We start from the raw sequence: 24,284 nt of genomic DNA, 5'->3' as shown, positions 1-24,284 counted from the left end.
ACTGGAGATGCTTGGGGGTGAGCCCATCTAATTATTTCTGTTGTTCTTTAACATAAGGACATACAAAGAGCTCTGCTTGTATCAGGTCAATACTAGTTCAGCATTCTGTTCTCACAGTGGCTGACCAGATGCCTATGAGATGCCTGCAAGGAGCATATGAGCATAACGGCACTCTCCCCAATTGTGCTTCCCAGCAGCTGTTGTTCAGAGGGAAGGAAGGAAGGAAGGAAGGAAGGAAGGAAGGAAGGAAGGAAGGAAGGAAGGAAAGAAAGAACTGGGCAACTTTTATTCCACACTGCTCTTCCCAGTTCAGTTATCTTTGTTCATCAATGATCATTTATATATTTTTGTGTATCTGCACTATGTTTTTCTGTATAAAATATTCAAAGCAGCTAACAGCTTCCAAACAGCAAACCACAAATACAAAGTTATAATCAAAAATCATTCTGCAATAAAGGGTCCACGGCGTCTTACTTCAAGCTCCAGATTCCGAAACTCCAACAGCTCATTTTGATCTCTGGCATCCTGCAGCTCCTGTTGCAATCGATGGTTATCGATTTCCAGTTTTTCTATCTATAAGGCAAATGTAAATATATAATTAGTGGAGATTCCGGACCATGTTTCTTTGGAAGTTGGTTATGGCCACTCTCTCCCCTGCAATATTCCATCCCCTCCCCAAAACAAAAGTTATCCAACTGTTTAAACTTCGTTGTTAGCCTGATAATGGAAAACATAACAAAGCCTATAAAGGTTACAGGTCATGTGCTATAAGCATAAATTGCCTTTAAAAATTGATGGAAATATATCAAAAGAAACCTGGCACATAAAACATGATCTGCATGTGCTGATTTGGGACTTTTGAGGGATTCATTGCTCCTTGTGGCTAAGAGATACTTTTGAAGATGATTTTTGATGATTCATGCAGTTTTCTTGGATGACTTTTCAGTTTTCATGTTTTATATCATTAAATGCATTGTGTAAGGACTGGCCTTTGAGCAAAATTGGAAGAATTCTTAGTTGCTCTGAAAGGCCAGTTCTGAAGAAGGATGAAACAAATTGCTGCTAAAAGTTACTTTTACTGTCTGATGTTGTTGGAGAGTCTCTTGTTTTATTTTTGATTACAACTACTGCCCTTTCTTTGTAATTAAGTTTCATCTTGATATTTTTCATTTGTTCTTTATTTCTGGCATTTGGGAATTCGGGAATATTTTACTTTCTTCCTATGCAAACTTTAGCAACGTTTTGATATCTGTGCTTTTTGCCTACCTGTTGCCTAGACTACTGTTTTCAGAATTTGCAGAAAAATGAAAAGCTTCTTATCATGCATTTGGAATCCTGGACAGAACAAGGCTCTAGTTTTCAGCACCAAATTCTACACACTGATGTACAATCTAGAAATTCAGGTTTTGAACATACCTTATCCAAAAGCTCTTGATTCCTCTTAATAAAAAGTTGCTTATCTTCTACCCAGTGGGAGTCCTGTTTGATGGGAAGAAATATTTTAACATTAAAAGAAGTGTGATATGTAATGAAGTAGACACACTATGATGTGTATGGACACAAGTTTTTTGTTAAACGGAACTAATGCATGTCAAAGAAAATTGTATTGTGTGAATTGGCCCTGAAAGAGCTGACCTTTGCGGGAGATAGGAAACCACAGTCATGATAGTAATTAAAGCCACCATGACTAAGAAAATAATGGATGTTATTTTCACCGTGCTGACTCAACTCTTATTCAGCTTTATATTGCACTTACTACCAAATTAATCCATAGTTGTGTTGTAGGAAGTGGGACATCGAAAGCAGCTACATTTAATGGGTGGGACATGTATGACTACCCAATTTGGCGTGTTGTTAGAGTTTTCTGTGTATCTCTTATGTTCTTCACATGTCACCTTTCACATAGTGGAGACATGTATGCAAAGCATTTATTTCCCATACAACAAGCCATGCTTCTAAAAACTTCTTTATGCAAAAGCAAATCAATATTGCCTATGGGTGAAAACAGCTGCGGAAAACACCAGTTGTAAAGAATATACCTGTCCTCTCTGGGCCAGCGTTTTTTCCAGATCCTCTATTTTAGCTCTGTACCTCTGGACTTCAGCTTGGAGCTGCTCCTGTGCCTGTTACAAAGAATAGCCACAACATTATGTGACACAGCTATAAGTTTCTTACAGCATCACTCCTCCTCCTCCTCCTGTTTTTAAGTTTGGGGTGTATGTTTGAGTTTTAGAGAAATGTCGCCCATGGCAAATGCTAACCTTAGCTTCTCGTTCTGCATCTATGATACCTCCTGTTTGCTCTTGCAGTAATGCATAGGCTCTCTGCAGGGCTTGATACTCCTTTGTCAATTGTCGAAATCGCAACTCTGATTCTTCAGCTGCTAAGCTCTGCCAGAGAAATAAATAAAGGAAGTCTCAGGTGGTTATAAACTGTAGGAATGTATATTGCAAAAACTTGGAAGGGTTTTATAGGGTTTTTACCATGTCGAAAGCCACAGAATTTTTTGGTATTTTGTTTAGGAGTTTAATGAACATAAATTTAAAAAGAGTCACCATATCAAAATGCAACCATCAATAATATTTTTAAAGGGAAAAGGTTTGTTTGTTGCTTCCTGGACTTTTTTTTTTGGTAAATTAAGGGAATACAATTTACATGTAACCTAAAGAGAGCATTGTTGTAGCTTGTGTTCTCTCTTATATATGGTTTCCTTTAAAAACCAAACACTCAGTTCTCTTTCAAAAAATGTGATGTAAACATACTTAAACTGTAGTTGCTTGCAGGGGTACACATACCCCTAAACATTTTGTGACTCTAAGTTTGGCCTCATTGAGAGGCAGTATTTCAATATGAGTAGGAACTAAACATTTTTTAAAGGAAAAAAAGGACTGGTTATAACACACCAGATACAATATTTCAAAATAAATTTCCCCCACAATTTATACACCATGCTTATTTTGAGAGTTAAGCAATACTAGAACACTTGGTCAAATGGCACATGATGCTAAACAAATTTCTGAATGCCCTGACTGGAATTCTCTATTTAACTCACAGCATTTCCAAGGTGGGGCAAAACTATCAGGACTGCAACGTAGGGCAGGAAATGTGACCCCTTTCCCATGCTGTTTCCCAGCAGAAAAAGTCCCACCTTCAACTGCTATGAGGTTTTGCTGGTTTTGCTATTACTTGCTTTGGGAGCAAATAGCAGTGGCAAGGAGGGGAGGATTTTCAGTGGGAAAATGGTACAGGGGAAGAGGTAAGTCTCTTGCCCCCCAGTCCTGATCCTGATCTCCTCCACACACACACTTTCCTGTTAGTCCTCTTTTTAAACAAACAAACAAACAAACAAACAAACAAACAAACAAACAAACAGAAGTATAATTGTGGAATTCAATGTGTTTTAAACATCACATGTAGTTTGGCCCATGTCAATTCAGCTGAATGGATTATTCAGCTGGAAAAAAGGTATTTTATCACGCTTTCAAAAAGCTGGGAATTTGTTTTCTGAAAACAAAATGCCACACAAGACAAAGAATTAGCAAGAAAAACATTTTAAAACGTGAAGAAATTCACTGAAATTTACAACATTTTTTCTCAACATGGTAGTCTTTGACAAGAAGCTAACCATACCATGGTTTACCTTTCGTTTAGGAACACAGGAAGCTGCATTAAGCTGATTCACACCATTGGTTCATCAGGTTCAGTATTATTGACACTAACAGCCAAGAGCTTTCCTAGATTTCAGACAGGGAGTCTATTCCAGCCCAACTTGGAGATGCTGGGAATTGAATCTGGGACCTTGCGCCTGCAAAGCAGATGCTCTACCACTAAGCTGTGGCCCTTTCCAATTCAATTTTAAATGCATATTTTAAATAGGTCACAAGAGAGTCCTCTGTTTCACATAGTTTATTCAACAAATACTTATCAAACAACTACATTTTGCTCAGATTTGTGCCATGTCCCAGACTTCCTGTTTTTAAAATTCCGATCAGTCACTTAAAAATAAAAATAAAAATTGTTACCACTGCAGAAGTCCCCACTGCTAGCCCTTCAGGGTGTATAGTATGAGGCAAAATATCTTACTTCATCCAGGTCTTCATCTGGAGTTGCTGGTGTTCTGTCTGTCCTGAATGAAGCCATGGATGAGGTTTCTGAGTCCATGGAGTCATCATCACCCCCATAAACTGTGTCCAATATATGCCTCTGAAGGGAGGAAAAACCTCACATGAAAAAATACTGCCAGTATTGTCCCATCACCACAGGCAATAGTCAGTCATGCTTACAAGTCCAGTCATTACGTTCTTGATTCAGGCACATGGGTGCAGCTTGGCTGGTTCTGCACCGACTATTTCATCATGTCCTGCTGAGCCACAAAATCTAGATAGCAAGCAGATGTGATTGCTGCGCTGGGATCTGCACAACATGGCGTCACTGGTGGGCCCTTTTCTGTTTTAGAAGTACAGTGTACACCAGAATTCCTCCTCTCACTCCCCCCCCCATGTCAGAGCAGTGGCAGTCATTGATGCGGACACAGTTTCACGGTGTGCTGCACAAGTGAGAGAAATCTCACTGAAATCAATGCACAGGGGCATCAGGATTCCAGTTGCTAGCAATGGGCCCTGCGCATGGAAGGCTGCTTGATCTAGTGCAGGCTTTCATGAATGGAAATGGGAGAGATGTGATTTTCACACACAGCTGCCCTTTCTCTTGCAGCCCCCTGTTGCACCACCTTCCACGCATTTCCAGAGAGTCCCCCCAACCTCCTTTACAGATTTGGGGAGGCAAAGGGCAATACAGAGGGAATCAGTGAAAATCGCTTGCCTCCAGCTTTTCTTCAAACAAAATCACAGAACTGTGGTGTTGGAAGGGACCACAAGAGTCTTCTCGCCTAGCCCCATGCAATTCAGGAATCACAGATGGATCAAAGAGCCTTCCTTGATCAGGAGGACGCTGCTGTATACAACCCACTGTTGTTGCACCCACTATTGATTTGTTATCAATGTATTTACATAGTTCCATCATTGTGCATGCTGCTTTACAGAGATATAAGAACTGAGATCCCTGCCCTGAGGAGCCTCCATTCTAAAATCTGACACAGGGAAAACAGAAGAGGAAGGGAAGGGGTGTGGGTGAAACAGGGAAGCAATATATGGTTGCTTCAGTTACATGTCCTTATGCTTGGTTACAGGCTTAGTTGGAGCTAAGGCACATGAACAATGCTAAAGTAACTGCTACTTTATGAAGTAAGCCATGTTAAATCCAGTCCCGTTCCCCCCCCCCCCAGCTTAGTGCCTTCAGACTTCCTAATTGAATTAAAAAACATCAAAGGAAAGATGAGTCATGCTGTAAGATGACAGGGCTGCTTAATCTGTGGGTTTGGATAGCAAAGTACTGGCATCAGCACTTAAAACTTGCCAAGTGAAGTGAAATTGTTTTGCAGACAGACTGATCAACGAGAATTTAAGGCACACTTGTATTGTAATGTTTCTATTCCCACATAAAGGATAAGACATCACAGGGGTGGAAAGCATATGGGATATGCATGGTCAACTGGCAGAAGATTTGCAGCTCCTCTCTCTCTAGGGAGATGAGGTCCAGGAGTGTACTGAGCTCAACGTGCAGGTTCACAAATCTCTGCTTTTTTCACTTCTTTTTCTTCTTGGCTCCACATGCTCCACCCCTGGCAAACGCATCCTGGATTTGCTGCTATTTGTGCAAATTCATTGCCTCTATTGGCAAAACCAAGTCTGCGAGGCCTAGTGCCTTTCTCACCAAAATACCTGCGACTCACGACATTGGGCTCTGCAATAATGAAATGCAGCACAGCCTGTTTGTCCAAAACATTTCTATGCTTCGCTTACCTTGATTGGCTTGGAACTTCTTTTATGCTTCCTGCGACGAATAAGTTTCTCTCTATCCTATAGAAGAAGAGCAAGGAACAGTGAGTGCCAGGGTAGGGCAGGCTCACACTCAGGCATCAAATATATTCCCCACATTGAGAAGTCTCTGGCCCTCACCCAATGGAAGGTGTGATCTTGAGGAAATGAAGGTCATGAGTTGAAAAAGGTCAGCCACCCCTGTCATCTCTAACCATTGGTCTTGCTGGCTGGAACTAGTGTAAGATGGAGTCCAGCAAAATCTGGAAAGTTTTCTGCATCCCTGAATTAAAAACCAATCCTCATGATTATTCTGCCCGTGGTGGGTTCAGTTTGCAGCAGACTGCATCACCATCCAGCCAACAGGGCACCCACTCATGAACGGAAATCAAGGTGAAATCCATACACAACCCGTAACAGTGGGAGACTAATTCATGCCATATAAATGCCAATGTTGTGTTGATATCTATTTGGATATCTGGCGGGCTTAAGTTAATGTTTAACTTTTGATGCAGTAACTGATGGTCATTGTATCCATAAAGTGAACTGATGGTTGTTTTTGCTATTATTCATATTATTCATATATTATTTCTTTTTATTGTCTATAATTTCTTTTCTTTGTTAAATTTGCAAATTAAAATATTGTCATTTGTATTATTATTATTATTATTAATAAAGGATTGCTATGTCTGATCCTATGTGGTCTGGGAGCTTTGCTCCTGACTTCAGGATATGAGAAATGCTTCCATAATTATAGGCCATCTTGCTTTTTCATAATGATAGCTTTCAGGAGCTACTCCTCTACTTCTAATGTCTTGCAGAAGTGTCAACCTACCCGTGTCAATTCATCAATTATGTTCTGTTGTTCTATAACCTGAAGCTTCAAAAATTCAGTCTCTTGCTCTTCATTAGCTTGATCCAGGTCATTGAGAGATTTTAATTTCTTCAGAGGAGGATGTGATGTCATTTTTTCTTTCTGTGTAGCAAACAAAACAAAAGCAACCCCTGACTATTAAAAACAAGTAATTTCTTTTAAATTTCTTTTAAACAACATTTTCTGCCAGGTGTCTACAATCTGACATCCAAATTGACACGGCTATTTTTAGTATTGTGTTTTGTTTTGTTGCCTCCTGCCTTAAGTGTGAAGCCATTATGGATGCCAGGGAGTTAGGCTGCAGTTTTTCCACTTTGTGTATTTCTAGGTAGACATAAATAGTTTCTTAAAAAAGAAGAAGTGTTCTCTTGCTATGGTCTTGAGGGTATGGCTGATATACTCTCTTATTTAGAAAACTGAACAAAACCTTGCTAGAGCTGAAAGTCCTGCACTATAGTATGAATGTTAGATTATGTGATTTGGGCTGAGAACTTGAACACACTTATTTGCGAGTAAGTCCCTAAAATCAGTAGGACTTCTGAATATAAATGCTTAGGATTTTATTTGTTGCTTAAAATTAATTTATGCTAAAAGCAGCTTATGTTTGCAACTTTACTTCATGGAGAATTAGACATCCAGTTCTGTTGCATAAAATCATTAAAATGAATCCCGACCCATTTACTTGCAGACTAGGAATCACTGAACATATCTTTTGAGATAGGCTTACAAAGTTTTTGTTTTTTCAAAAGAGAAAAGTGCAGCGGAGAGCAGGTTGGGAAATGATTTGAAACAGATCTGTGTAAATTATTCCTTGTTCTTTTTACAATGCTCTTGCTTGTCAATTACTCTTGACACCAAGAAACGTCAGGAGAAGTTTCAAGGGAAACAAATGGAGGCAGCTTACTTGGGAATGGTTCAAACATCTCTTCTGTGGGGTGTGGTTCAAGGGAAAGAACCCCCCCCTCACAACTTCACAAAGGGAATCTTGGTGTGTGTGTGGTGTGCTGGATGTTCATGTGTACAAACGCAAGCATAGTTTAAGTGAGAATTGGGAGGCTCTCATGTAAATTTGCATGCATGGATGCTGCTCTATGCAACCTACTTAATGAGTATTGAAATATACTCAGAGTTGCAAAGTGATTTCATGCTCTTTATTCAGCTCATAGTGGTGAGGAGGAATGAATGAAAGTCCCCTCAAAGTATCTGCTTATATACATTATTTACACAATGGGCTGCACATGATTGGTTAATTCTGGAATTCTACTGTAAGCCAATCAGGTTGTGGATTCACTTATATCTGGAGCATGATTGGGTGGTTCCTGCCAACCAATCATACTGCTGCATTGTTCTAGGACCAATCAGACTGCTGCATTCTGAATCCTATTGTTCTAGGACCAATCAGACTGCTGCAATTTGGATCCTATTGTTCTAGGACCAATCAGACTGCTTCAGTTTGGATCCTATTCAACTCAGTACATAACAAGTATTAATCCTGATTTGCTTGCACAAAGTTTGCATTGGTCTTTATGACCATGTATCTGATGAATTGGACTGTAGTCCATGAAAAGCTTATGCCAGAATAAACTTCTTAAGTCTGTGAAATGCAAGAAGTTTAGGCATGCAGGTTGCTGTGTTCAGTTTGTATGCACCAGGATGTTCAATTTGGATGTGTCAAATGTCACAATGTCATAGCTACAAAGATCAGCATGAAACTGACTGGTTTTTAGCTACTGATAATTTCCCTGTTTCAAGTTTCTGAAATCTTCACACTCAGTTTCGAAGAAGGAAAAGCCTTCATCAACTAACGAGATCAAGTGTCAGCTTTGCCTTTTGCGGTTAAATCTCAGAAATTCACTGCAAAGAAAACTTATGGGCAAAAACTTGCCAATATTACGATGCACAAGTAGGAAAAAAAATTGTTCTGAACACTCAGTACAAACCATTTCTAAATTCTCCTTAGCGATTGCTTTGAGCTTCTCCTCCATGCGCTGCAACGACTGCATGAGTTCATCATTTCTCTTGGAGAGGCACTTATTTCTTTCCAGAAGAGGTTTGCATTGTTTTTCAGCTTCCCGAACACGTTTCAACTGCAACAACAATAATAACTCATAAGAGAAACCCCTTTCTTCATTTCTTCATTTAGTTTCTCATTGCTGGTGGCTACTGTGCAAGGAAAGGAATGATAACATGGTAATTCTAACTTTCATTAAAGCTGAAGGCAGAGGGTTTTTTGTGGGGGTGGGGTGGGAGATTAGAGCACTACAGGTGCTTTGAAAGAGGATGGGGAACCTCTGGTCCTCCAGATGTTGTTGGACACTAACTCCCATCAGTCCCCAGCCAGCTTGGCCAATAGTCAGGGATGATGGGAGTTGGAGTCCAACAACATCTGCAAGGAACTGCATTGGCTGCCACTGGAGTAAATCTTGGAGGAGAGATCTTCCCCACCTCTTTAGGGAATGTGCTTGTGTTTGCCCTCTGTTTTTCCTACTCATGAGTTGCTTATTCCTTCCATCTAAAAGTGATGAGGAGCCATGTAAATCATCCATTTGGTTTATGCTGTAACCCGCCCTTTGACCCTGGGATGAAGGGTGGCTTAGAAATTTAATAAACAAAATAATAAGTCATGGCCCCTTTTAGGTCCTTTTGTTCTTTGTGATACAGCTTTCAAGCACCCCCGCTGAAAAAACTGCTAAAAGCACCCACCAGTTCATTCCGCTCATCCACCAGCAGTGTGTTCCTGTCCTCAAGTTTCCGTATGGTAGCATTGAGCTCTGCCATCCTCTTCTGGTTTCTGCGTAGGTCCTGCAAAGGAAATGTTTAAATCATTTAATACAACAGCTGCATATAGGCAAACTGCTGTCAGTGCAGTGCCCAAGGCCAGACAAGTTATTTTGGCATCTGAGGAAGAAAATCCCACAGGCACCTTTCCCCTGAACCCCACATGGCAAATGAAATAAATAACAACTTGCTACCTTTTCGTGACACCAAAGTTCAGCTGCCTCAGGCGACCACCTTAGTCTGTCTAATGCTACTGGACCTGGTAAGTCTATTCTACTGCATACCCATGGTTTAGGTTGGGCAACTGTAATGTGCTCTATGTGGGGCTGCCTTTGATGGTTGCTCAGAAACTGAGCTGATCCGAAATGCCAGGTTCTGTACATTTGCTGGATAAATGGACTGCAAGAGCTGCTTGGTTACCAGCTGGACTGTGTAGGGAAGTTTGGATTTGATATCCCACTTTATCACTACCCGAAGGAGTCTCAAAGCGGCTAACATTCTCCTTTCCCTTCCTCCCCCACAACAAACACTCTGTGAGGTGAGTGGGGCTGAGAGACTTCAGGGAAGTGTGACTAGCCCAAGGTTCTTTGGCAGAAATGATGGATCCCAAGGTAGGGTTACCAGATCTCCCCGTTTCCCAGGGACAGTCCCCAGATTTACATATCAGTCCCCTGACAAAATCCACCTATTTGGTAGGAAGTTGAAAAGTGTCCCTGGATTCACTGAAAAAAATCTGGTAACCTTAACCCAAAGAAGACAAAACATTTAGCCCCCACCCTGAAACCATGTCTCTCACCCTCTGGGATTCAATTCATTTATGATTTCACATAAAATAAAGCATTCAAACAATGAAATAATTGTTGCATAGTATGCATGGGTCTCTCCTGAATCGGCCATGAATGCAATGGGCGTAGGTAGGCCACCATCTCTCAGCTTCGACACCCCCACTTTACAGAACTGTTGAACAGATTATTTTAAATTTGAACACTTCCATGTACTACAAAAATGCTAAGCTTTAACTTCCATAACCATTTTTGCAAATTGTGCTAAATTGAGCGAATTGAAGTGCAGTCTTACGCCAGCCACAAGAGGGCACGTTTCATGCACCACAAATGGATGCTTCCTCGTGGAAATGATGCAATAAGTGGGCAAAGTGCATCCAGTCAAAGCCCAAATGTTCCCCTTTCTTACAGGACTGCTGCAGTGTTCAGAGCCATCTCCTGCTCTGCCTGGGATCTCTCTTTTGGGACTGCTCATGTTACATTCGGCCTCCTTTACTAAGAAGAGCTGTTCGTCCAAAGCCTCCTTCTGCAGTTGAAGCTTCTGAACATATCCAGTCAGGGTCTCCAGCTCTTTCTCCAAGGAGAAGATGGTTCTGTCTTTTGCTTTGATCTCATCCATCTGAATTAAGACATGGGAGGACAGTGTTATTCCACAAGCCAGAGCAGTGAGCCAACGTACTTTCTACACATTCATGAAGGCAGTTTACAGAATACAGAAGCTCAACTTGTTTACATTCAAACAGGCCTTTCAATCTATGAACAGAAACTTTTCAGTCAATTGTTTTACTCTCTTCACCCCCTACTGTTATGGCCGGCAACTTTTTATGGTCAAGGAATGATTATACAGCTGTACAGCAGGAATAAATCCAAAAGGCAAAGAATCCCCATATCTGTGTCTGGATGTTTAGAAAAGATACACCTGTCAGATTTTTGACTGTTATGTCATGGCATGTGAAAAAGCCAAAGGAAAAATAGATTGCAACTCTTCACAAGCCAAGGCTGAAAACAGGATGTTGAAAAGGGACATATAGATGCTACAGAGCTAATAAAATATTTTATTTGGTGGGCACACAACATTTTGTTATGTAGCAGCTATGTGGGGTAACCAGTGCTGGAATTATGTATAAGCTAAACAAGCTATAGCTTAGGGCCCCACTCTCTTGCCCCCCCCCCCCAAATTTAAAGGAATTCTTTAAAGTTAGAACTTAATAATTATTTCACTATTAATATCTTTCTTCTTAATTGTATTTCAGTTCAACAATTACTTTGATAAAATACATATTTTGTTGTGTGCAAATTGCTTTAGGTCCATATTTAGGTCCATAAATTACCATATAGCATATATTCAACACAAAAAAACAGTGACAATTTGTTGTTGACAAAGGACAGCTGGACATATAAAGGGCCCCATTACCTTCAGTAGCTTAGGGCCTCATCAAACCTAAATCCGGCCCTGGGTGGAACTACCCTAACTGAATTATTTTGGCCTCATGATTTTTTCTTCTTTATTTCTTTCTGTATCTGAGCTCAATCCACATTCTGATACTATCCCAAAATGAGACAACTTGCAATGTTTAATTGTGATGGACAGATCAGCATGTCCCCAAAAGCCAGCTCACAGCTGCCCTATTTACCATGTGGTTGTCAGGTGAAAAACATGCTGAGTCAGTATGGGGTGATAAATATGGGCTGGTTCAAAGACCCTACTTCTAAAGTTTTCCACGTGGAAAGGTCCATGGAGGCAGCTGTATAGTGGAAGTAGTGTCTGACCCAATCTGACCACATTGGGAGGTGGTGCTTCCCAGTAGCCAGTCATAAAGGGGTGGGGGTTATTACTGCACCTACACCAATCACTACTAGGAAGCAACACCAATCAGGGTTGTTGCACATGATCTTATGCTACTTTCTGGGAGGTTTTGCGCTGAGGGTTTTAGAGCATCTAAACCAAGTCTGCAGTTAGGATCGAGAAGTTTTCACTCAATTTGTATTGGCTGGCACTACTCTGTGGAAAGGTTGTTGTGTCCTTTAGATATTCTTCTGTAGGGAGTTCTTGTATGGTGGGGAGACTGCTTAAATGACCTTATAAAGTAGTTATTTCCTACAAAATCAAGAAAGTGTGTTTTTGCTGTGCCAAATCTGTAATAAACATATGATTGGTTCTTTTAAGCATTCTCACAGCCATGTGCAAACTACTTGCGAGCAAGCAGCTGTCACAGGGCAGGGAAGAACACCTAGAGGGCACCTGTAAGATCTTTTATTTTGAGGTGCACCCCATTCACTCTACCCATTTAAGATTGTGTGCTAAAGGCATACCTTTGACTTGGACATAGCACATTTTGCTAACTTCTACATATGTTACTCTGGACGATGTAGGCTAATTAGAGCAGATCTACACCATACCTTTAAAGCCCACCCAACACACATTTAAAGCACATGACTTTCCCCAAAGAATCTTGGGAACTGTAGTTTAACCATGCTGGGAATTGTAGGTTTTTTTGCGAGGATGACGACGACGACGAGTGCAGCTTCTAGGATTCTTTGGGGAGATTCATGTACTTTAAATGTGTGTTGGATGTGGTTTAAATGCATAGCATAGACCTGCCCACAGTTTTATGGCAAAGGCTCTGCTGTGTCTTTAATATAAGCGTGATATCCAGAAGTCAGTCAGCTCTTTTGCCTGTATGGGAATGCAGTCATAGGGAAACCTGATTTTCTGCATGCAACTCTATAAAAATGAAGCAGCTGTCCATAAAAAATGTCAGTAGTCCTAACTGCAGTACTGGTTGTTGAACTATACGTAAAACGTTTAGCTTTTGCAGTCCATAAGATCAGTAGATGCTGAGCAGCTTTTCATTTTGCAAAGTCATACAAATGTTTGCTTATGTAAGATGAGTATAGAACAATTTTAGAACAAGAAGGTGACTCAGATTAATGTCTGGCTAGCATTTATCAACTAAAGTCAATTTCCCCAGCTAAGTGTGGGACTGTATACTGTACCGCAAAACAACAACACAGTGCTATCCAGTAAACTAAACAAAGAAAAAAGCCACAAACAAATGATAGACCCTCAACACTCAGATCTCCCATTCCTCTCTGCAATGCCATGTTCAATTTACTCTGTGTCATCACCACCACCACCACCACCATCATTTATTATTTATACTCCACCCATCTGGCTGGGTTTCCCTAGCCACTCTGGGCAGCTCCCAACAGAATACTAAAAACATGATAAAAGATCAAACATTAAAAACTTCCCTAAACAGGGCTGCTTTCAGATGTCTTCTAAAAGTCAGATACTATAGTTGTTTATTTCCTTAACATCTGGTGGGCGGGCGTTCCACAGGGCGGGTGCCACTACCAAGAAGGCCTGGTCATTACAATGTGAAGTTATTGGACTATAATTCCCATCCTCCCTGACCATCAGCCATGTTGGCTAAAGCGGATGGGAGTTGATATCAAGCAACACCTGGAAGGCATCATGTTGGCTACTTTTGGTATTAGCTTTTCCCTAGCAGTGAAACTGTTAACCAGAATTTAGACCATGATGTTGGAAGTTGTAGTGCAAAATACCAGAGAGAAACCACACTGGGGAAGACTGATTTTGACTGAGACCTCTCAATGTGAGACTTGAAAATGTCACGATTTGGTATGAACTAGATAACAGAAATAAGAATAATAAATGCTCAGCGGAGGAAATGATTAATTTGGGGTGTCTATGTGCAAGCATTCACACAAAATAGACTCTGGAGAATTTTCCACACATAACTCAAAGCCACTTCCAGAGCCTGCAATATCTTGTGATTGCAGAATCCTTAACAGGAGTTGCTTTCCTAAAAGCAAAGCAAAGTCTGTGAGGCAGGGTCTGATCTTGTTTACAGAGCTGCCAGTCTGGTGAAATGTGCTTTTAAGCCAATATGCATGACACAAGGGTCTGGCTTTGTATGTGGCTCCCAAAAAGTTTGTATTCTGGGCTAGTCATCCAGACAAATTCAGTGCTGTGGACTGAATCCAACACTCCCTCTCTGTATACACTCAGCAGTGTTTGTACACACACACACACAGAGAGAGAGAGAGAGAGAGAGATTGGCTTTGTTATTTCTCTCTAGACTTCTGCTTGCCACTAGGTGTCTTCCTGCTTTACTGAATATATATATGATTTTGAAAGGTATACTCATGTCCCTTTATATGTATTGTTCTGTGTAGGACTCTGTGCGCATTTTACAAGACTAGCAGTGAGAAGCAAGTTGATCCTCTTTAAGCTTGGAGGCCAAGGAAGAGGAAAATACGTTCTTAAATAGCAACAATCAATTAAAGGCACTTCTGCAGTTGATACTTTACCTTCCACTCTTTAACACAGTTTTCAACATTTGTTTGTAGCCATTGTTTCCCATTTGTTACTGCTTTGGAGTCTGTTATTGTTGTTGTTGTTGTTGTTGTTGTTATTATTTGAAGGGCTTTCCCCCCAGTGATTAATCAGGGATCACATACGGAATTTGGTGATGTCACAGTGGCACGTATCCAATCAAATTTGTTATATGATGACATCACTGAGGACAGAAAGCATCCCTGTTGTCCTCCTGGTTGTGTCATACTGTACTATCAGTTCCACTGCTCACTGGCAGTGCATTTTTGCTACAATCCAACTTGAATCATGGGCATGCATGTTGTATCAGAATATCAATTCAAATGCACATCTCAGTTAAGTGACGCAGTGTGAATGTCACATGCGACAGAAGGTGTCATTTGCCTGCCATGAAACACTTTCACTGGGATTCACATCTCCTCTTTAACCTGCTATCCTATTGAGCAAAGTGTTAGACCCTTTCACCAAGGGGTGTAAAAGAACCTCCTAATGACATATAAAGGAATAATGCATTCACCAAGGGTGGAAATGTACACAAAACACTTCACCCCCATTTCACCTCAGCCCTAGAACATTGTGCTCCTTGGGAATCGCAGTAGTGGCAAGCTGCACCCCCACCTGTGGGCAAACAAACACAATTGCAAATCGAGTTCCTGTGCTTCCATTTCAAATAGCAGGCTGGTGTGCCTACTTCCATGGGTAAATCTACTTCACTGCTTGTCTGCTGACCTTTGCAAGCAGGCAAAGACAATTACAGGAACAATGTGAAAATGAGGGATACATCAAGAGAAAGAGAAAGAGAAAGAGAAAGAGAAAGAGAAAGAGAAAGAGAAAGAGAAAGAGAAAGAGAAAGAGAAAGAGAAAGACAGATTATGTACAGTGGCAAAATTTGGCTTGTTTGCTGAAAACTGGCAGGGAACCATGTGCAGGTCTATATGGATGGCACCCAATGGCATCTTTTAAATCAGGGGTAAGGAACAATCTTCCAGGGGCCACATGCAAGTTGAAAGTGACGAGGACACAGGGAAAAGTGGATAGGACGAAGGATTGCACTTTTAACTTTGTACGGAAGTCTACATTCCAGCCATGCAAAAGCCATCGTTTTCTGTACACACAGCCCACTCCATCCTCCATACAGGCAAGCAAGTGGCTTTATTACAGTTCAAGGACACAACCCAGCAAGGCAAAAAGCTCCCAAAGAGAGCATGGAAGAGGGCTATGGCCTGGGGAGAAGGGGCGACTGTCTGATGGGCTAGATAGAGATGTGAACAGTCTTCGTATCATGGGATGGATATTTCCTACCCCTGCTTTAAATGTATTCCCCCCAAGAAGTGGATTTTCAAAGCAAAAAAGTTATACAGATTTTCCTATAAGAAGAGATGGCTTGCCTAGGGAAGGGGTACATGGAATACATTGCCATTTGTACCGTTTTGGCTTATTCCCCCCACCCCACCCTAGGGGCTGTGCAGAAAGAAACGGCTGTGGGCCTCCACCCCAAGTTCACAGAAATATTTTTTTTTCTTGGCAGCTGCGTACCCATGCACACAATCACGCGGAGTCAAAGAGGGCTGCTTGCATGCGCTGTTCACATGCCCTAATAACAACGAGGGAGACTAACTACTATTATGTAAGTTATGCTCACTGATTTTATATGTCAGTCTCGGTAACACTCAGAAGGAGGATGCAATGTTCCCACAGTGAATTTGATCCATGTGGTGTGCATGGGGGAGAGGATGGGGGCATCTCGAGCTACACTGCCCTGTTTCGGCAGCCAATTCATTCCTGCCCCTGTAACCTTTCTTTTGTCATTGCAGGCACCACATTAAGAGTTGTGACAACTGCACAAAACTAGTACAGTGGTACCTTGGTTCTCAAATGCCTTGGTACAACTTGGAACCCAAACACTGCAAACCCAGAAGTAAGGGTTCTGGTTTGTGAACTTTTTTGGGAAGCCGAATGTGCTCTGTTTTGAGTGTTGCCACACTTCCGTTTTGAGTGTTATGGTTCCAATTTGAGTGCCACACTTCCATTTTTAGTGTTACGCTGAGGTCTGTCTGTTTTTGCTATTTATTTTGTGTTTTTGTTTTTGTGGCTCTTTTTTTGTGACTGTGTGGAACCCAGTTCAGCTACTGACTGACTGATTGTGTGACTGCAGTACATTGTTTATTGCTTTCATTTTATGGATCAATCGTCTCATTAGATAGTAAAATTCATGTTCAATTGCTGTTTTAGGGGTTGTTTTTAAAAGTCTGGGACAGATTAATCCATTTTTATTACTTTCTATGGGAAAGCGTGCCTTGGTTTTGGAACGCTTTGGTTTGGGAACAGACTTCTGGACCGAATTAAGTTTGAGAACCAAGGTACCACTGTATGTACTTCTGAGCCCTGTTAAGTGGCTTCCCATCCAGATAAGGTTACTAACCAGTCTGCGGATATCCCTCTCGCTCTCCCATTTGATCTTCGAGATTGCTTCCTGGTGGGATTGGTGCTCACTCCGAAGATCCCCTGCTTTGATCTTATCCGCCTGGATCATGTTGTTCAGGGCTTCGTCCACCTGCTTTTTGGCAGACTTGAGTTCAGTAATTTCCTGCAAAAGCTTAAGGCGCTCAGAGTCAAATTGTTTCCTGGCCTCTTCGCGAGCCTCAATGGTCAGTGCTGTCCGTACTTTGTCGCTGCTCCCTTCCCGCAACGCGTACAGGGCTGACTTGAGCCTCTGGATTTCACTGTCTCTGATTTTCATTGTCCGAGCCATTTCTTGCTCGTGCTGCTTGATGAGATTCTCCCGCACGGCCTGCAGCTCCTTCATCTTCTCCTCGTGGAGCTTCGCTTTCAGTTCAGTGATCTGCACTGTCTGCTTGCGCTGCTCCAGCTCCCGGATCCGCTTCGCTTCTTGGGTTTTCTCCCTTTCGAGTCTGCTTACCTACAGGAAGACAATAAAGCAAGGGAGAGAGAAAAATAGATGTAATGAAACAATTAATAATGATGACAATGACTATCCATTGCATTTGTTGCTACACAAAATGTTTCAAAGCAGATGGCAATTATAAAAAAGTATACCAACACAGAAGTTTGAAGCGACAGCAAAATAATTAAACAACCTTCCTTAGTACAAATACTCCTCCTGCAATTTGATAAAAAGGCTGAATCCTAACCTTCCTTACTAAAAGGGTGGACACAGCAGTAGGCTGAAGTATGATCATACCATATGATCTTAGTTAAAAATCAAATGCTGGGGTAAACAGATCTGTCTTTGCTTGTGGCCTAAAAGTTGATAATGGTGATGTAAGTCTTAAAAATGTTCACAGAATTTGCAGTTGTCACACAATTCCAAATGGCTTCTTTTTCTTCCAAGAGTGAGACCAAAAGCTTGTTTACTAATGTAGCTAAAGTCCTGAGCAGCAAGTTTCCAACCAAACCTTAACCGAAGTGTGAACCCTGAGTCCCAAGCAATTCACACCTGAGTTAATCTGATCTCCACCTTTGGGGAATTGCACACTGATTCAGATGCTCGTCTTGCATTCATTCGGAATTATAGAGATAAATTTCTAAGACCTTTTTTGTTGTTGCTGTTGCTATCATAGAATTCTAGAGTTGGAAGGGACCCCAAGGGTCAACTTGTCCAAACACCCACAATTCGGGAAATCTAACACATTTCCTTTGTATGTGTTCCAATACACTGTATTTCAGGCTTTAAAAACTAGCTCATGAGGGTGAAGATACAGAGGGAGAGGAGAAGGACATGGCATGCTTTACCTGCAAGCAAATTCACATAGCTATCTGGGAGTTGTAATTCATCCATTGTTAGCTATTTTTCAATGGGCCACCAGAAAATGGTTAACAATAGATCACTAAGGTGTTCTGTGGCTGGTAGTTAGGTTTTGGGCCAGCCTAGAGTTTTGTGTTCCATTCATCGTTGGTGATGCACGCCACTTTACTAGATTTGTAGATGGAAGAAGGTGGTATCTCATAACAGCAGATTTATGTATAAGCTAAACAAGCTATAGCTTAGGGCCCTAGTCTCTTGCCCCCCCCCCCAAAAAAAAAAATTGAAGGGAACTTTGGACTGCCCTGTAGTCCAAAATATAATATAAAATATATACTTCTTTGTAACTGTATTTCAGTTCAACAATTACTTTGATAAAATACATATTTTATGTGCAAATGGCTTTAGATACCTATTAGGTCCATAATTCACCATATAGAATATATTCAACATAAAAAACAGCGACAATTCATTGTTGACAAAAGACAGCCGGACATAGAAAGGACCCCATTACCTTCAGTAGCTTAGGGCCTCATCAAACCTAAATCCTGCCCTGCATATCAGTCTTACTTTGAATATGCAGCTTATTCTGAAAAGGAAAAGTATGGCTTTTGAGCCAAGGTGACGATTAAACCTTTATGTCTTAATTTCACAAAATACTATCTAAGGGTACGCAAGGGAAGATTCCGCTCGTGTCAGGCCTGACTTCAGAAAGCAAATCTAAAGATTGCAACTTCACAAAAGATGGCTTACATTACACAGGTTATTTCTGACGAATATCCCCCCCCCCCCGCACTATCCTCTGACAGTTGAACATAAACTCTCTTTATTCTGTGTATGTGATTTGTTTTACTGCTGCTGAATTATTCTGTCATCTGGAGAATTTAGTTTTGTTTCTTCTATCTACGATTTAAAAGATGCATAAATCAAGCTGAAGAGATCATTTACAAAATTTGCTGTAAATATATATATGCCAGTCAGCATTCCTGCATATAGATATAGCCAGTCAGCAATCCTACAAAAGAATAAAAATAGCAGGAAACAAACAACAAGACAACAACAACACAGAAGAGGGTAAAAATCAGAACTCACAAATTCTTGAAAATAGTGTAAAAGTTAGCAATCTTTAAAAGACTGTGTAAATAAAAAATGATTTGCCTGGTTCTAAAACAATAGCAAGGTAAGGGCCAGGTGACTCTCACCTGGGAGGGCATTCCATATGCATGACATTGCCACCAAACAGCCGGTCTCCAAGGGAGCTTTTCTACCATTGCAAATAGAAGGCAAGAGGATGAGAGATTTTAAGCCTTCTTTCATGTTCTCAGTCTGGCTCACCCTCACCTTATGCACCAGCTCAGTGCCGGATTAACGTATAAGCTAAACAAGCTATAGCTTAGGGCCTCCCTCTCCCCCCCCCCCCCCACAAATAAATTAAAGGGGAAAAAACCTGGATGTACACTTCCAAAATATAAGATAAAAAACAAATAAAATAAAACCTACATACAGCAAAAGTGTTTTGTGTTGTGTAGGCTCCTGTGATGTAAGCAATGGGCCCCACCTGCTAGCCTGCTCCCTAAAATATCACTGGTTTGCTCATTTCTATATATAGGGTGCCTACATTCTGCATGTGCAAAAAATACATATTTTGTTATGTGCAAATGGCTATTAGATACCTATTAGGTTTATAAATGACCATATAGCATATATTCAACACAAAAAACAGCGACAATTTGTTGTTCACAAAGGACAGCTGGACATATAAAGGGCCCCATTACCTTCAGTAGCTTGGGGCCTTATCAAACCTAAATCCAGCTATTTATTTTTTAAAATAAGCAAGCATGCCTGGGTTAACTACGTGACAAGCCTCACATCTAGCTTGGCCCTTCCGCAACACTGATTATTTCCTTGAGCCCATCTGAAATCTGCTGACAGAGCTTTCGAAGTCTGTGCATCGCAACCTGAATGGGTGGCTTAAATCCGCACTTCATCTTTATTACTTCAGAAACAATATTCAATAGGAATTTTGCCTAAAGAAGGGCTCATGTATGGATCTCAGCACTCACGCCTATAAATATTTCACGGTTCTTGACAGAAAACAACAACAATAATGTCTTTTCTGCACTGTAATCTGCTTTCAACATCATCATGAGGGCAGACTTCAAGTGCAGCCTGATAGTGACAAAAGCAATTTAGCGAGGCAAAAACACTTGGATAGAGAAACAATTTTGGTTTAATACTAAAGCTTGCAGGGGGAGGGGTGTTCAGTGCACAGTGATGACCGGGGAAAGGCTTTTGTTCAATAAATAAGGCTTTCCTTTGAGTATTTCTTTTTCAACAAATATAGTGAAATACAATTTAAGGGAAAGCAAAGAAATATTTAAAACCAATAGGGAGGCCCACTCACTGATAACACCAAGGAAAAATCAATATAATATTGTAATAGGCTTGCAGCGATGAAGCCTTGTCAGAAACTGCACTTGTGGACTTTTTCTGTGGAGGGAAAAAAGGGACTATCTGTGCTCTGCCAACAACTCTGTGAGGCAAGTAAGGCTGAGATGAGGTGACTATCCCAAGTCCACATCGTGAGTTTTGTGGCTCACTTGGGAACTGAACTCAGGTCTCCTTGGGTGAAGTCTAAAACTCAGCCCACCTCACCAGGCGTGGAGAATCTTTTTTCATTCCGAGGGCCTCATTGCATCCAACCTCCTTGGACCACATACTGGCAGTGGGCAGAGACAAACAAAAGTGGGTGTGGCCAGAACAGGTGAGGCCAGAAGTTACACATAAACAGCACCCACCATACATAGATTCAGCACACACCTGTTCACATACACATGCGCACGCATACACATGGCACACACACATGTACAATTTGGAATAATTGCATATGTATAAGCAGACTTTCACTCACATGCTCCCTCCACTGCAGTTGGGCTTGCTCTATTTAGGACAGTTCACACACTAGCCTCAATGGATATGGCATATGCTTAGACCATTGAAAAGTACCATACATGCCACCCCAAGCCCCAGTGGCTATGCAGCTTCCAGTTTGCACATGCCAGGATGAACAACTTTTCATGTTCACCGTATGCATGTAAGGATGATCAGGGTTCCTTATTGGTTAGAAAGTCTCCACACACACCTGTACTCACGCAGGGCTGGTAGGTACATGGGGGAAGTCACTGGGGTCCTGCTCCGTATTCCGAGTGCATATGCATAGAGGTTACCATGTGAATTTTCCCCATGACATTGAAAGAAGACTTCAGTTTGGAATAATTGCTGTAGGGTGATTCTGAGGACATGTTTTAGTTAGCTGTCTCCAAAAGCGATATGAAAATAGCTCTTGCCTTAGGAAGAGCACTGATCAGTTTTAGTTCTGATGTGAAGACTTTGGTAACCTATACTGAACCCAAATTGCTCTTTGGAAACTTTCCCTCTCCTTAGCATTTATCTGGTTTAAAATATATTCCATACCCATGGACGAAGGAATAAAATAAAGAAGGGGGGGAATGCTTTTGCTGCCTCAATACATCTTGGGATAGTCACCTCATCTCAGCCTTACTTGCCTCACAGAGTTGTTAGAATAAAATGAAGAATCTCCTTTGAATGCCATCTTGAACTCCTTGGAGAGTTAGATAAAAATGTGCCAAAAATAATGGTTTAATTTGCTTCTCTTAAAGTTATCCAATACTTATTGGATTTATTTTTATGCGCCTCTTTTCATCTGTCCCACCTAGACTTCTGGAATTCACCTGTGTTCAAATTGTGTTTCTAAAATTGTGATGATGATACCAACAGCAATGTACAGTAGACCAGTGTTTCCCAACCTTTTTTGGGCAAAGGCACACTTGTTTCATGAAAAAAATCTCGAGGCACACCACCATTACAGCCCCGTGACGTCACCGCGCAGCGTCACGCCGGGAGGGACATGAATTGCTAGCAAATTACATAATCACCTCCTTGAGGGCTGGCTCATCTTCTCCGAAGGCAGAACCCCATTAATTAACAGCACAGACTCACACCATAGCCAAGACGAGGGGGGGAAACCTCAGTCATGCACAGTCATGCACATGTGGGGGCTAAATGAGGACGAAGACCGGGCAGAGAGCAGGGTTCAAATCACCCCACCTGGCCAGGACAATCCCTGGGTGCTCCCTTGGGCCACTCGCCTGACCCACCTCGCAGGGCTGTTGTTGCGAGGATAACACGGGGAGAACCACGCGCGCCCCCGGGAGCTCCTTGGAGGAGAAAGCGGGCGATGAATGCAATGCACGAAATATATGAGAGGCGACCAGGTTTTGCAGGTGAGGGGCCCCCACCAGCCTCCGCTTCCAACACCCGGTGCAACGACGCCGAAGTTTCCTCCCGGGCTCGGCTCGGGGAGCAGCGCTGCTCCCCCCCCGGCTCCCCTTCGCCCTCCCGGCTCTCTCTGCCGCCCACTGGGGACCCCCCTCACCTGCCAAGTCCGGAGCGCTGGTGGAAGTTGTATGCATGCATGCAGGGCGCCGCGTTGCCATTGCATTGCACTGCACTCCATGCAACGCCTGCACACATGCATTGCCTTGCACGCCCGCCAAGGGGTCTCCCCGCGGTCCGATGCGTCCCCTCCGGCGCGGATGCAGCATTGCAAAAATAAAAAAACCCCGACGCAGCCCTACCTGGGGGGCAGCCTCCGCCTCCGCCGCTCAGCCTCCGCGGGGATCCCCGGGCTCCATCCTGCCGCCCGATCTCCGCGGGGGCGCAGGCAGGCTGCGCAGGGTCTGCGCGGAAGAGCCCCTGCCCGCCCGGCCGCCGCCGCCGCACTCATTCCATGGCCGGGAGAAGAGTGCTTCAAACAAAACGCCCGGCCCGCCAGGCCACGCTGGGAAATGTAGTTTGCGCACCCCGTGCGGGCGCGGAGCCCAAGGGCGAGGGGACTACGGATCCCGGCAGCCCCCGCGCCGGGGACGGAGGGGGAGAGGCCGGGTGCAGGGATGGAAGGACGGGTGGGCGAGCGAGTGAGTGAGTGGCAGCCGCCAAGCCTTGGCCGAGAGCCAGAAAGGGCCTCCCCGGAGGAGGAGGAGGAGGAGGGAGGCGCAGAGCGGGAGGGAGGGAGGGAACCCCAGGGGTCATCTAGTGACGGCGCCCCAATTGAAAATTTGACTTTAAAAAAAAATAAAAATCTTTCGAATTTTTTAATTTTTCCCGCGGCACACCAGGCAACATCTCGCGGCACACTAGTGTGCCGCGGAACAGTGGTTGGGAAACACTGCAGTAGACGACACTTTTCTGCTGTTGGGACAATCTTGCTGATCCTTCAGGTATTTGCTATGGGACCCCTTTGTAGAACACAAGAGTACCATTTAAGGAAAGGGCCTCTTACCCATCCTCTGTTTTATAGCACATAAGATTATGACTCAGGAATATCTCTCATTATTACAAGAAGGAAAAATTACAAGAAAAACTGCAACGAACACCATGTATCTTCTCGCCGCTCTTAAAATCTGGTTGCCCCACCCATTCTCGATATATGACGTGGGTCCCTTTGTCTCTCTCTTGTTAACAGCACGTTCCAAAAAGCTGCAACCAACCAAGAGATGCAGATGACTGTAGGGTTGGAATGAAGTGGCAATTGTCAGGACAACCTCCTCCTCACGCTACATCTTCCAGGCCTCTGGCAACTAGCCTACGGTTCTTAAGTGAACTGAGCAGCTAATTTTTCCCTGAGTGCTACAGGATCTGTGCCAAGGAAAGGGGGGGGAGGGGACCCAACACAAGCTGTCTTTCAAGATTGTAAAAATAGAGTGCAGCACATGATGAATTGGAAACAAAAGCTCCATTTCCACTCAGTTACACATAGGTAAGTCCC

The 24,284-nt window shown here is 42.5% G+C and overlaps 1 protein-coding gene across 4 annotated transcripts in view; it reads right to left on the bottom strand.

The window, feature by feature from the left end:
- The window catches only part of JAKMIP2 (janus kinase and microtubule interacting protein 2), an 85,674-nt gene that overhangs the window by 9,152 nt on the left and 52,238 nt on the right, over positions 1-24,284 (bottom strand). For 3 of the 4 annotated variants that reach the window (XM_083484015.1, XM_083484014.1, XM_083484016.1), the window contains exons 3-13: positions 17,096-17,593; positions 10,720-10,929; positions 9,454-9,552; positions 8,691-8,837; positions 6,712-6,852; positions 5,862-5,918; positions 4,084-4,203; positions 2,262-2,390; positions 2,040-2,123; positions 1,417-1,479; positions 475-573 (exon numbers count right to left, since the gene is read on the bottom strand). In XM_083484015.1, coding sequence (XP_083340141.1) covers positions 475-573; positions 1,417-1,479; positions 2,040-2,123; positions 2,262-2,390; positions 4,084-4,203; positions 5,862-5,918; positions 6,712-6,852; positions 8,691-8,837; positions 9,454-9,552; positions 10,720-10,929; positions 17,096-17,593 — 1,647 coding nt within the window. Of the gene's footprint in view, positions 1-474; positions 574-1,416; positions 1,480-2,039; positions 2,124-2,261; positions 2,391-4,083; positions 4,204-5,861; positions 5,919-6,711; positions 6,853-8,690; positions 8,838-9,453; positions 9,553-10,719; positions 10,930-17,095; positions 17,594-20,211; positions 20,818-24,284 lie in introns of those variants that run through there. The other variant, XM_083484017.1, reaches the window with a different exon arrangement.

The sequence above is a fragment of the Podarcis liolepis genome (assembly GCF_965112155.1).
Source record: "Podarcis liolepis genome assembly, chromosome: 2".
Classification (NCBI taxonomy): domain Eukaryota; kingdom Metazoa; phylum Chordata; class Lepidosauria; order Squamata; family Lacertidae; genus Podarcis; species Podarcis liolepis.
This window is presented reverse-complemented; position numbering and strand designations above follow the sequence as displayed.